This window comes from Alnus glutinosa, chromosome 8 (assembly GCF_958979055.1).
Source record: "Alnus glutinosa chromosome 8, dhAlnGlut1.1, whole genome shotgun sequence".
Lineage (NCBI taxonomy): Eukaryota > Viridiplantae > Streptophyta > Magnoliopsida > Fagales > Betulaceae > Alnus > Alnus glutinosa.
In genome coordinates, this window is record NC_084893.1 from 8847949 (window position 1) to 8863213 (window position 15265).

Genomic DNA, 15265 nt, shown 5'->3' on the forward strand with positions numbered 1-15265 from the left:
GGTTTTGCCTTTGGCTAATGTCAAGCAGGAAGTAAGAAGTGTACAGCCTCGAGTAAAGTGTACCCCGGTTTGGTTTCATTCTCCTGAGGGGTTTGATTTCCATAAGCCATAAGCTTTCATAATTTAGGAAATGAGTCTAAACATGTCCTTAGGCTCGTTGGAAAGTGCTCTCATCATTACTTCATGGACATCATCATTTCCCCATTTGGTTAAGATGGTCTACTTCAGCATTATTAGAATTGTTCATCTATGAATATACATGTTGACTACATCAGCAAAACATAAAAATCAGCTGTGATGCCTTTTTAACCTATAACCTTAATGAAGGGTTATCAAAAGGAAGGAATTTAGGTGGAGCAGGCTCATTTTCATATGGAACTCAAAAAGTTTCCTTTTAACCCAAACTAAGAAGACAAAGGAGAAGTAAAAGAGTAAAAGTTTCTTACTCAGATTCAGGTTGCTCATTTGCTAACATTTCAGAAGGGGTGACACAAGCCACCGCCATCTACCTAAAAGGACTAATAGATGGGGCAGACGTTTATGTGCTTCATCGGGTTTTCGACGTCCTTGCCACCGGCATGCTTGACAAATTCTGCTGGAGAGAGAAAGCTGCCATGGCAAACACATACTATACTCACTTGACCTTTCATGTACTTGTACAAAACCCCTTCAATTCTCTTCCCATTGGGGCCGTCTCCAGTGGTAGTCACACTAGGCATCTGTTTCATCACATCCATCCCATTGTGTTGAAAGCAGCTGTTAGAAACTTTAATCTTCTTGGGAGGTTTCTCTAGCTTAGTCTCAGAAAGTATGTCTGATTTTGCATTTGCTGTTGCTCCACGGATGACCACAGGCTTAATGTCCTTTGGATTTGGATTAGGAAATGACTGGGAACTGGTAGCACCCTTCTCTGCAGCCACACCTCCCAGTCCTTCACAGAATTCATGCAATTCGAATTAAAAAATTTGAGGAATAAAACAGAAAAGAGAATATGAAATTTGAAGATACAGTTCAAACAAGTCAGAATTTCATCAAGTCTTCGACAGCTTCTTAGAAATTATTGTATGCTGGAACTTCTTGCTTGGAGGGTTTACAGCATACTAAAGCAACCATTTTCAGCAACAGAATTTTCCACAATATGTTATTCTAATAGAACTTTTTTCATAATGAAGTTGAATGGCTGTAGTTTACTGGGTATGCTCATTCTGAAGTAAGCTAGTTTTTTCATTAAGTCATAAATTTGCTGCTACAACCTTACCATAGTCATAATCTGACATGCGTGTTAGGTACATTAAACAGAGACAAAGGTAGTTATTTATTCAATCATTAAAAGTTAGACATAGAGATATATCATGGAATGCTTATGCCTTATGGTTCAACTTAATCGTAACGTTTGACATGGGAACAAGGGTAGTCTGAAGTACCTGGTCTTTGGGGGGAAAAAACACCAACTAATCTAGATGGATACTTCTATGAAGAAGAAATATGGAAATTCTATCAGAAGAGCCTACAGATTAAATAAGCTAATATTTATAATTCAGTTAATGCAGTTTTAGATGAGAACTCTGTTGGGCTATTATAGACAATATTTTCAAACTAGGAAAGTACTTGAAAATTTCATAAGATATAGCAATATATAAAGCTAAGGAATGCTCTGTAACACCTCCCTACAATTTTGTTATAACTGAAAAATCAACTAGGGAAAAATGGAAAACGTGACCTATGTGCCTGCGGGGCTGGGGGAAGACCATTGCAGAAATATCTTCAACAAAAGCTGTCCTATACTAAAAGCCTACACTTGGTTGCCATCCATCTCTAATGATTTATTTTAACAAATTTGCACCAAGTATTTACCACAATCATAATTACTTGTAATTTGTCTTAACATAGTGGTTAGGAGTACCTGAACTGATCCTGCAGTTCCATTAACAAGAATAAATGATTATGATAAGTCTACGCTATCACAATCTTTTCCACAGTAAGGCAGGTCATAAGACATTAACAAATGTTGGTAGATAGGACTCTCTTGAGTCATTAGATATATATAGTTTCAAAGATTATATTCCTCGTTCTTTCACACATAAATTCTGTCCACCAGGAATGGAAAGCATCCTCTAAACAGGAAAAAACATGAATGAGGTATACAATGAGTACATTGTAGTTAAAAAGTTGTATCCTTTAAATGATAATTTTCATTTCAATTCAGTAGACAGTATAACTGAATGTTTACGTAAACAAATTTGAAAGGAGAGAGAAACATCATCTAAATATATTCAATTAATTTGGACGTCAGCAATAAAAAAATAACACTGAAAGGATAATAATAATATAATTAAAATTGACTTAGAGCATGCGTACTGTAACGATTTAGGAAAAAACACTAGTCAAATCTGCGTTATCACCCCAAAAGGACTAGTCAATTTGGAGCTTCCCTAGAATCTCTTATAAAGCTTAGTTTTACCTAGTAACTAGGCAATATGAGACTTAGTACTCATAATCATCTTTATAAACCACCCACTCTATGTGTGTTACTCCTTATTATTTTCCTCATATGAGACCGGGGTGTTACAAACTCCTGGCGTCCTCGTCAGGACCACATTATGCAGTGCTCCAATACCACATGGCTTGGCGTTACTAGATAGCTCTGATGCCATTTGTAACCACTCATAGAAAAACGCTAGTCACATCTATGCTATCACCTCAAAATGACTGGTCAATTTGGAGCTTCCTTAAAATCCTTTATAAAGCCAAGTTTCACTTAGTAACTAAGTAATATGGGATTTAGAACTCATGACTATCTTTATAAACCACCCACTCTATGTGTGCTACTCCTTATCTTTCCCATATGAGACTGGGGTGTTATACTTACTGCACTAAAAATGGCACTCAAACCCTGTTCTCACATAAGTATATACATCTTGAAGTATACCCTCACTCTACTACCAACAACAATTAGTACCTAAAGGGATGTTATACACACGGCACAAGCACTTGTACATGTCAGTGCACAGGACAGAACAAATATCATAATTATTTTCCTCATCTCTCCGTCTTCTTTTGGTAACAATTCTCAAAATGATGGTAGTACTACCACCACAAAAAGGGATAGACTGCAACTTAAATAAAAAGGAAAGGCAAACTTTCTCTGTGGATGATCATTTCACTTTAAATGACTTACTGATTTTGTTACAAAATAGCCTAGTGATTTCAAGCTCCTAGAAATCTAAGATAGGATCTGACAAGTGAAAAATGAAAACAATGTGTGCAAGTGAACGATTATGAGAAGAGGCAAGCTTCTAAAGATTAATGAACATCTAAAATCAAATCCACAGGGGTTTCACTTGCAGATTACATGTTAAGAAGTAGGTGTGAAGATGGCAACGAAGATGAAGAATACATGCTTGATTTAACAAAGGAAGTGTGATAAGCAACCAAGCTTCTCAACTTATTAGAACAACTTCTTATGTTAGCTTAAATCAATCATAATGGCAAAGGATTGATCATTTGTATGAGTGGAAGGAAAACTACAAACAATGCAGAGTACCATGGAATGAAGTTGATCATGCATAACAAAGATGGAAATAATTATACTTTCCATCATGCTCTCAAATATTGTTATGTTTGAAGAGTTCCATGAAATCCAATTTCAAGCACATACACTTGCACCAAAATGAATTTACTCCGGTACATCTTTATGTCTCAATTTCTGTTAAGCCATTACTGGAATCAAAATTGGACACTATCTTATATATGCAGACAACATATACAAACTCTGCAATTTATTTGGGTGAAGTTCAGTATTGGGGGCTTTTGATTGGACTATGAAGATAAACTACTCATTTCTGTTGATACGTGGTCAGGTTCAAATTCTATAATTGGGCATTTCCTTTGTTTTTCGACACATTGTCGGATATGGTATTGTTGATTTCTATGAGGATAAGATACTTATTTTTGTTGATACATGGCCACGTTAAATTCTAATCTTGCATTATTGATTTGTGTTTGTCGATACGTTGTCGGATACAGATCCTTTTCGATGTTCTATTTATATGTGCATTGATTCTGGATTTAGTATGGCTTAGCTATTACCAATTAGTATCATTTTGGACTCTTTGCTGACGACAAAGCGAAAAGCCCTAGATCATCTTCGTACGAGGATGCCACGTTATTCTTGTTTCAAATATTCAATTCTCCTCTACTTGTTTCCTACTTATTTCATGACAAACAAACGTACTGAACCAACAGCTGGTACTAAAACCCATACTAGTTACGTCTTCCTCATTTCCCTTCCATTTCAAAGTCGAACGACCTATTATATAATAAGTTTCAATTACCCTTCCAACATATATTGTGGATTCTTATCTCATATGTTTAGTAACATAAAATGTTCACTGTTCTCATTTTCTCCAGATGTGATTATCTATGACCCTATATATTTAACTCCCAATCCAAAAAGAGAAGAAAATTTAAATAAAAAATTATATAAATAAGTTGAATTAAATATCCAGAGCATTTTCCTATAAATAAAGAGAAGGATCCAAACAGTGTAAACATGTCCAATCTAATGCATAGTATTTTTCTTTAGAATAAGAACTTCATATGGATTTCTTTAACAGAAGCATATGCTGCTGTCATCCTAGTATGATCTTAGTTACACAAGTACCCAAAATCAAGGAATTTTTAACTCATTCTGCAAACAGAGAAACTAAATATAAAGCATATAATTAAAGCAATATCACAATTCACTTGTACTGAAAAATTAGTATTAGTAAAAGAAGAAAGAACAATAAAAAGGCATATACCTTCATGTTTTCGCTTTCCAGATACATATCCTTCCGTTTTGATCTTTAGAAGGGCACGACAAAGCGAGGCACTCTGCGCCGCAGAAGACACCGCCCAATCCGGCAAAGCAGACAGCGGCGACCGTGGCTCAGCCGAAGACTTCTCTTCCTCAGGGGTTGCCCTGCATCTCCTCTTCTTCTCCAACAGCCTCTTCTGGGCCTCCATTCTCTTCACCTGCAAGTCCTTGAGCCTAAAATGCCCTTGCTCGCTCCCCACTGGCAGCGAGCAAGATCTCGTCAAAGAAAGAAAGATTCCCGGCAAGGCCGAGTTGGATTCACCGGCATTTACCTTCGTGGTCATTACTCCAGCGACCGAGGATGACCGGGTTATAGGATTATCTTTGAAGTGTTCACTGTAAACTCCACCCAGAGAGAGCCTGAGATTGAGGTCTAGATGTGGTTCAGAATTGGATAGTTGGATTTGCTTGGGCTTCTCTGGTGAGAACCTCAGTAAAAGATTTGTTGGGTTTCCATTGTTTTGCTTGGGAAGCTTGGTTTGGAAACTCTTTCCGCGGTTTACGTCACCCATTTGGAAACCCAGAGTGAATAAATTCTTCTTCTTTGTCCTTCTGTATCCAAAAAAAAAAAAAAAAACGAGTGAAATGCATGAATTTGACATGGAAATCTCAAAATCAATACAACACCACGATGCCCAGATGAGATTTTTTGCAGAAGAACTGAACAAGTGTGAGAATACAAGAGAATGCAAACCCAGATAAGTTCAACAAAATAATCAGCATGGCCACCCCCATTAAAGGAAAATTTGATGAAAGAGTGGGAAACCCAGATGAGAGCTTACATGGTTTTGTGGTTGATACAGCAAGAACTAACAAGTACTGGCCAGAGCTAACACAACAGAGAACTCCTTTTGCGAAACAGAGAGAAAGAGAAGCGAATTAATTTGAACTAAATATGGAATTGAGAGAAACAGAGACAGCTATTCTGCTTGCTTGTAGTTCCAGAGATGACAACTTCAACTTGACAGCGCACTTGCAAATAGGCCACGTGGTAGGCCGTGGAAAGGCAGAGGGAGCTTCACATACCAAGCCTACCGGTGGATAGGCAAAGAACAACCACTCCCAACACCTGTAACAAGCACTGCATCTCTGCCTCTCACAGTTTCCGAAATTATTTATTATTCGTTGTAATTCGGTAAAAGAAACAAATTAGATAAGGAAACGCTATTGCCAGAGCTTTAATTGCTGCTGTTCCGGGAGAAATGGGCGCGGAATGAGTGAAGCGTGGGGTGTGGTGATATACATATCAGTTTTGTTGGCTCTTATCGCAACTTGGAAAGGAGCAAAAGTGCTTTTGGAGAGTGACAGAGCTGCGTCGCCGAAAACAGCGCGGTTTGTTGCCGAGTTTCGGAGAATCGCGAGTGTGCGTTGGGTAATGTTGGGTTTGTGGGGACACGTGTCAAATGCAATAAAGAGTGGTCAGACCAAGACGTGGTTGTACTTTGCCTTCCCACGTGGCTCAGTTTGCAACATAACTCAAACCTGACATATAAATTTGAAGTCTAACACGTAACATAAAAGTTTATAATTTTTGACACGATCTGTAAATTTAACATAAACTTTTACTTGAACCCGATATACAAATACGAATTGCTAGTTTTACTAAAAACGATCGGTGATAATTATGAATTCGTTGCAATTATAAAGAGGCAGTTACATGCACACAAATATCCTAGGCAAATAATTAAAAGCGGATTTCGATGAGAATTAAAAGAGGGCTCCAATGTGACATCTTTCTCAATTATTAGAAAGGCAAAGTTAAAGGTCATTTGTTGTAGCTATTTGGACCAAGTATTAAAGGGATTTTAAAATTCATAAATATCACATTTGGATAGAATATTATTGCTTTTTTTCTTAAGAAAAGAGAAGTGTTGTCGAGTTATAAGATTCATTGATGACATACATGGATACATGTGAACTTCTTCCCCCCTTGTCATTGAGGTCTTTATCAATTCGACTGAAACATAGGATATTAGGAATATAGGATAAGGATAGTCGGTGAAATATCTCCCATTATTTAAACCCTAAAATGGTGGGTGTAGAGTCGACTCAGAAGATGGGCACTGAAGAGCTTGCCAAACAGGAGATCCAATCCAAACAAGCCCGTCGTGATTATCATAGTATCGCCGACCGTAACGTGGCCAGTGGGCCAAGTGGCCAACATGCACCTTGGAGTTGCAAAAGCGCGGCGAGGATTTGAAAGAAGTCGTGGCGTGGTTGTTTTGATGCGAGCGCGCACAGTGAGGCGGGGGCCCACACAGAGTACCCCAAGTCCCCAACTTGTACTTTTTCAACGTCAGACAAACAAAAGTGTAACTGCCACGTGTTCCAAGGCGGTTAGAGAGGAGAACGTGTCCGGATTGATTGGTGGGCCCCGAGGCTCAGCCAATTTGGCAACTAGGCAGAGCTACGTGTCGGAGAAGCCTCGTACTTGCTGACATCACCAAAGTTGTCCACCCCACCTCGTGCTTTTTGTGCTGACACACTGGGGGTTATGTACGGTAAGCCCCCACGCGCTTATAGGAGAGTGTGAACCACGAGTTCTTTACATTAATCCTTCACCTTCGGTGTCATCATGCCGCCACTAAATGCATTGAATCCCATAAATAGTGATCTCTTGGAAAAACAATTGGTGAAAAGAAAAATAAATAAAGAGATTAAGTACACGTGATTTAAAAATTTTATTTTTTGGTATTTCAATTTTATTTTGCTTTACATATAATATTTAGGTTTTGAAAAAAGACTGACTTTATACCTCCCCTAATTTTTGTCCAAATTTTTCCGTCCTATCTTGTGGTACAATTAAAAAAAACTAAAAATAATAAAACTTAAAAAATTATATTAAAAACAATAAAAAAATCAAAAAGAAAGAAAGAGGGGTGTGGCCACCATGGGGTGGCCGGGAAGGGCCAAAGAAAAGAAAAATTTGAATAATGGGTTTTGGCCCTTGGGGATAGCCGAACTACTATCGTTTAATTATTTTTAATTTTTTAATTAATTTTTAAAGATTTTTATTTTTTATACTGTGACATTAAAATTTAGATGAAAAAATAGATGGAGGCACCAAATCAGTATTTTCCCAAAACCCAAGTACCACCTGTGAAGCGAAATGAAACTAATGTATCAAAAAATAAAGCTTTTAAATCATAAGTACCAAATATGTCTTTAACCCAAGATTAAAAGATAAAGAGAACAACATACACAAAATTTAGGTAAAATTACATTTAAGCCCCCCAAACTACTAGCCGTTTTGAAAGTAGTCCATCAAATTATCAATCATTGGACTCTGGCCCCAAAACTAGGGATGTAATCGAGTCGAATCGAGTCGAGTTTAAAGATTTCAAGACAGTCTCGTTTATGAGTCGAGCTTGAATTCGAGCCGAGCTATAAATTGCATGTTCAAGCTCGACTCGTTTAAAACTCGGGCGAGCTCGAGCTCAAGCTCGAGTTCGTTGAAAATGACATTCGAGCCGAGCCGGGTTACTCGACGAGCTTGGCTCAACTAGAGCTCGAAGTAGATTATTAAATTTTTCAATGAGTGATCAAAGTAGAATTCAAACTCAAGTTTATGAACAACCTCTATGCATTTATTAATAACATAAATATTTAATATGTTATTATATATAACTAGAGAGTATAAATTATGGTATATATATAATGTGAACAAATAGTAAGTCTAATATATATTTTATATAACTAAGTAACTATAATATAAATATAATATATAACTATTGTTAACCATGTATGATGTGATATATGTGTTTATATATATATGCTAACTATTTAATATTGTTATATACTAGCTATTAATAACTTAATATGTTAATTTAACATACTAATTAAATATTGTTATCAAAGTATTATAATTAATATGTAATACTATATATATTATACTATATTTATTATTTTTACTAATATATATGTAAGATATGAACGAGCTAACGAGTCGGACTAACGAGCCGGGCGAGCGATTCGGTAGAGTTTTAAACGAGCTGAACTCGTGAGCTTTTATCGAGTTTTATCGAGCGAGTCGGGTATACATCACTTACTAATCGAACGGGTTTTTACAGTAACAATCGAGTTTTTACAGTATCGAGTTCGAGTTCGGATCGAGCTAAACCGAACGGGTATCGAGCGGGTTGTCGAATGGACTGGTTTATTTACATCCCTACCCAAAACTATCAAAAAGTGCTAAAAAGACCTAATTTGTCGAAATATTTCTATAATACCTTTACCACGTGTCATTTTTTAATTAAAAAATAATAAAATTTAAAACAATTTAAAAAACAAAGAGAAAAAAAAAACTGAAATATATATATATATATATATATATATGGTGGTGGTTGGCATTTTGGCCAAAGAGGTGGCTCCAGTTTGGGGGTACTGAACCCACCCTCAAGCCAAATAGGATGGTCGAGCCACCCCCAAGCCTATTGGGAGTGGTTTTGGCCACCTCCATTTTGCTCCTTGGGGGTGACTCTTTGCCAAAATCAGTTGGCCGACCACACCCCTTTTTTTTTCAATATTATAAATTTTTCTCTGTTTTTTGAATTGTTTTAAATTTATTATTTTTTATTGAAAAAAATGACACGTGTCAAGGGTATTACGTGAATATTTCGACAAATGGGTCTTTTTGGCATTTTTTGGTAGTTTGGAGTGCCAGAATCCAATGGTTGGAAGTTTGGGGGTTACTTCCGAAACGGCTGGTAATTTTAGGGGCTTAAATATAATTTTTTCCAAAATTTATGTGTCTACGTTTTGAATTTAGAGAACGACCCTAGGTTTTTATTCGACTTGAATACAGTCATTGGGTTTCTAATTTCAAGAATATAGTTTTTAGGTTTTGTCAAGATTTTAAATAGGTCATTCTATCACTTTTTTGCCAAAATAAATGGTTTGTCATATGTGACGTGTGTCTCAATTGACATACTAGCTTTCCTATCAACACATCATATTAATGTCATCATTAAGTGCCAAATCATCCATAAAAAAAATAAAAGACCCAACTCTAAAATTTAAAACATCTTCTTTGTCATCTTAATCTTTTAGATTTGTAGCGTTAGAGGAAAAACTATTGACTTTAATGTTGAGATAGACCCTAGCGTGTTAAATAAGACACACATGATAAAGAGAAAATCGTTAACTTTGGCGGTAAAGTGATAAATGGATCAATTTAAAACTTCAGAAAAATTTAAGGACTTTATTCTTAAAATTGAAAACTCAAAGATTAAATTCATATCGGATGAAAACTTTGAGGTTAAATACGATTTTCCCCCCCTTTTTTTTTTTACTATATTTAACAAAGAACATAGTTACAACATATATTTTTGCCTACATACGCTCTATGTATGAGGCTTTTGAACTAGAAATTAATATAAATTTAGAGAAAGTACACATACATTTTTCAAATTATTATTTTATTGTCAATGTTTTTTTAAACTATTGATTGCGTTAATGTCTCTTCTAAATTATCAAAAATTGTTAATGCCTTGCCTAAGGCCAGTAAAAGGACAAAATTAACTTAAGAAAATTTCAAAAAGATAAAAGTACTCTTATAAATTAAAAAAAAACTGAAAAAGGGGGGGGGGGGGGGGGGGTGTTCAAGGAGGCAATGTTGGCCTGGTAGACACACATAACGGTTTTGTTTGCTGCAGGCTCTTCAAGAGTTATTCTCTCTGCTAATGGAACGACTAAAAGACATTTTTGTACGTTTGTCTTCTTGTGAATATATTCTTGACCTTAGGAAAGCCAAAAGGCCGAGAAAGGGTATTCCTGGGAGGAAGTTTGAACATCCGGCAAGACAACCTATTTGGGATCCATTTCTTGTTGCGCCAACATCAATCGTAACCTCGTTAATTCATCATGACATGAAAGTAAAGATTTGCATGCTCAAAAAGATAAAAAAAAATAAAAAAAATTGATTTTTTCAAAAATATTTTTCCGACGTTTGGCTCGTAAGAAAAAATTACGGAATGCGAAAATTAGAATTTGGCAAATGTTGCTAGAATCCGGCGAGCAAGTTTGGTCGGATCCGGCCAAAATGGTCAGATTCCAGCCGGACTCTTCCGGATCAATGGTCGGATTCAGGCCATTTTGGCCAGATCCGGCCGGCTTCTGACCATGGTCGGAATCCGGCAATATTCCAGCTAGTTTTGGCCGAAATTTGGTCCGCCGACATTCGGTGACAGTCGCCGAATGTTGCCGGCAGGATTTCGGCGATCGAATGTTGTCAGACTACGGCGCTGGTTAGATTCCGACGACCGACAATTGCTGGATTCTGACAATCGAATATCAAACGTGCATGCAAGGACGAAGAGTTTAATTTCGGAAAACGATTTACGATTTTAAAAACTGTAAATCGTTTTTCAAAAATTAAAGAAGATTTTACGGTCAAACTAAAAATGATTTTCGTTGACCATTATTTTAGCCCCTACCAAACACCGTAAAATGCCAAAATCATTTTCCAGAAATCATTTTACACCGAAACAAACGAAGCATAAGAAGAAATGCCAACTTTTCTCTAAATTCTTTAATTTCAAACCGTAGTGGAGCCAGGATTTTGCTTTAGATGGGGTCAAGATTTTTTTTTTTATTAAAAAAATAACTATAATTGAACAAAAATTAATTAAAAATATTGAAGAATATAACTAATGAAATAAATAAACAATTTAACAAAATTTAATTATTGTTTGAAACATATAAATATAACATACAATTTATTTCGTCACACCTAGTGCGTTACTTTATTCAATTGTCCTCAATGAGTTCATACTTTGAAATCGCTACATGATTTCTTCATTACTTATAGTCTTGAATATATCATTTTCAATGTACGTAAATCAGACAATCATTTATCCACTGATCTTCCATTCAGTTACGTAAACGATTTTTAATAGTATTCATTGTTGAAAAAGGCTATTTTAACGGTAGCTGTTGCAATTAGTAGAATCAATGACATTGTCACAAATGAATAAACCAATAGATACAAGATATAGGGGTGGGAAAAACCGTGCAAAACCGCACCGACCCGCATGAACCGCACCGCCCCTAACGGTATTTAGGTTGATATTTGCGGGCACAGTTTAGATTTTTGCCTAATCGTGCGGGGCGTGGGTTTAGGATTTTTTCATCATCGAATCCCCGCCCCGCCCCGCACTGCACCTTATAAACCTAAAACACCTAAAAATAAAAAACCCTAACCCCCTTGTTCGGAGAGGCGGCGACTCCGATTGTCCCTCACAAATCACCCTTTCTTCATGAGAAATGCTAAACATCCTCCACTCATCCCCCCTTCATCACCCTCTTTTCCTTAAAAAAATTGATTTTTATTATAAAAGGATGATAAAGGGGGGATGAGTGGAGGATGTGTAGAAGGGCTCTTTCTTCATCTTCATTAGTAATACTAGCTTTGGATTCTTTGGCTCTGAGGACTGGAGGAGGATGGGCCTGGACGGCGGCTGAGATTTGCAAAAAGATCAAAAGAAGATGAAAGGAAAAGAAGGGACGAAACTTGAAAGTTTGAAACGGTGAAACACACTGAAACTTGAAGGCTGAAACTTTGAAAGGAAAAGAAAGAGACGAAGCCACATGGGTAATCTAAAGGCTGAGATACATTTTCTGAAAAAAAAAAAAAAAAAAAAAAAAAAAAAAAAAAAAAAAAAAAAAAAAAAAAAAAAAAAAAGAAGAAGAAGAAAAAGAGGAGGAAGGATGAGATACATTATTGAAGGCTTGATTTTGAAGGGTAAAATAATAAATGGGGTGGGTTGGAATAATCTAGAAGACTAGAAGTAGAAGCCACTTGGCGTATGGAGATGAATTATTTTTTAAAGTGTTTGACAGCAGGCTACAGTTGTTAACTCACCCACTCCAAACGGTGCGTTTGGCCATTTGATAATAAAAGGTTCATTTGATAAATGATAAATCATTAAAATTTAAAGGGTGAAAATAAGTAAAGGTTGGAAATAAGTAAAGGATGCAAGCCTGCAACCAGAGAATAGAAGCCACGTGGGTAATCATTAAAGGCTAGCAGGTGGCAAAAACGCAACACCCCAAAAAAAGTCAAAAACCCTTCTCCTTGTTCTTCATCTTCTTCTTTTCTTCTCCTACGCCGCATAGCGCCACAACCTCCCTTTTTCTCCTCTCTTCATACTGCGCCGACGCCTAAACTTCACCTCTTGATCTTCTTTCTTTAACACCGACGACGATTACCCCTTGTTCCAGAACTTCTCAAGCCGGTACGTTTTGGCTCTGAGTCACGTGCTAATAAAATTTTCGTTGTTGGCTTTGGACTCCAGCAAAAAAGGGCGAAAGACTACCCTGCCCCACCCTGTGCCCACCCCTAACAAGATATCCATTTTCATCACTACCATCTTCTCAGCAAGCTATTTGGAGCTCAACATACAGAATCATTGTTGTTTTCCATAATCTCAGATAACTACAATTATATTTTCATACATACAATTAAAATATATAACAAAAATTATATATATTCATAAACAATCAATTTGAAAGAGAAATCTAAATATAAAAGCCTAATCAATGTAAAAATTTGATTACAAATCTACATACCTAAACCATTTTAAGAAAAAAAAATAAGAAGAAATTGATTTGAATTGTTGAAGGTTAAAGTAGGAAGAAATCGCAAATTGCAAATTGTTGACTTTATTTTTTTAACGAAAGATCTGAGTATTTCATTGATCAAAGATCACGAGCATAAAGTTCTTACATCATAAAGCATAAAGTTCTGCAAAATCATAGCCACATGCTATGAGGTTACAAAGTCATAGATACAAATAAAATTCTTACAATAAAGTGATATCTATGACTTTCATTTTTCGCTAACTCATGTACAAAAATAGTTAAATAGCATATCTGCTTCGAGTAGACTAGATCTAAAACAATGGTAGCCAAATATCATAGAAAAATTTATTAAAGCCGGCTGTGAGAGATAACCCCTCACACCAAACTATCCAGGCCGTGAGAGATAATCCCTCACACGTAACTAACATTTATCCTATATATCGTCCATGAGGGTAGATTTATGGAGAAGAAAACTCTTATTCAAAGCAAAAACATAACCAGGAAACAGCAGCAGCGGCCATGGAGGAGATGAACGGCACAATACGGAGGTAGATAGACGGATACATAGCGGAGATGCCAAAATTGCTAATTTGGTTGTTCACTGATTTGTCAAATAGGCAAATAGTAGTATACCATTGCCATGTTTGTCCATTTTTTGAAAAACAACAGCCAAAACCTTGTATAAAAATGAACTGACAAATGTATTTTCAAAAACTATTAATAGTTATTATTAAAAACATGTTTTCATAGGATAAGTTTAGATGAATAGATATTTTTTTTCTTTTATAATTTTAGATAATAAAAAACCATTGAAAATGGCGCAGATTTCAAAAAGAAAAAATTTAAGTAAAGTTTCAGAGGGGGTGTTTGGTAACCAACACTCTATTCCCTTTCTTTATTTTCAATTTTTCAAAAAAAATCAACTTCAAAACATTTTAACTTTTTTCACCTTTTATATCACATAAATAATTTTTTATTACTATTCAAATAAAAAAATCCACTAAAATACAAAACTTTTTCACTTTTCCATAAAAATTATTTCTACTTTATATCACATCAATCACTTCTTACAATTACTCAAAAAAAAAAAAAAAAATAACTCAACAATCTTTACCAAACACACCCAGAGTTTTTGCCAAACAAAGCGTCAAAACCCAAAGCCTGGTCCTCGTGTTTAATTTCTCAATGTTAGTAAACCAACGCATTTTACATTACTTAAACAAAAACTAAAAAGACATCGTCTTCAACCTTGGTCCTTCGTCTTCTTCCACACTCATCTAGACTTTAACTTAATTTTCAAACCGTCTGAACAAAAAGAAAATGCCGTCAATGAGTCATGAATTTCGGTTCTCTTAGAAAATATTTGCCCCTTATAAATGGCTGAGGTTGGGCAACTTGGGCATCCGAAAAAATTCTATTGGGAGAGTAAGGAGAATTTTTAGGAGGTGAGAAGGGGGGCATTTGATGCCTTTCGACCCCCCTCCCTCGGTCCCTGACTCCGTACGCAAACAAGGTCTTCCCTTGCCTCACTACCTCCTTAGCAGCTCAAACTCCTCACTGGCCAATCTTCTTTATATGATTTCCTTTACCGACAGACCGGTAGATTTCAAGCAGCTGAAGGTTTAGTATGGTGTACGATTTGAACAACAAATTTCGAGAGGGAAAACAATGGAAGCCTCTCAACAATGGCTCTATTGGCACACAAAGGTGAAGTTAGGCAACTTCTCAAAAGGTTCTAAAGCTTTTTTTTTTTTTTTTTTCACACTTATTCATTGAACAAACTTATCTATTTATGAGGTAGAGAAACCCCCTTTGCAATGTGTAAAA

General features: G+C 36.1%; 1 protein-coding gene across 1 annotated transcript; it reads right to left on the reverse strand.

Moving 5' to 3' along the window:
* Positions 1-375: 375 nt before the first annotated feature.
* Positions 376-6196, reverse strand: LOC133874565 (ninja-family protein 6-like). Its single transcript, XM_062312414.1, has 3 exons — positions 5641-6196; positions 4803-5410; positions 376-931 (listed from the first exon to the last, which is right to left on the reverse strand). Exons 2-3 carry the CDS (start codon positions 5368-5370, stop codon positions 519-521), a joined length of 981 nt encoding a protein of 326 aa, XP_062168398.1. The 5' UTR covers positions 5371-5410; positions 5641-6196; the 3' UTR covers positions 376-518.
* Positions 6197-15265: the final 9069 nt, after the last annotated feature.

Excerpts from the sequence above, each read along its gene's own strand:
- LOC133874565 (XM_062312414.1), bottom strand. The coding sequence starts at position 5,370 with ATGGGTGACGTAAACCGCGGAAAGAGTTTCCAAACCAAGCTTCCCAAG. Across the intron at positions 932-4,802 it reads TGGAAAGCGAAAACATGAAG|GACTGGGAGGTGTGGCTGCA; the intron begins GTATATGCCTTT and ends AATTCTGTGAAG.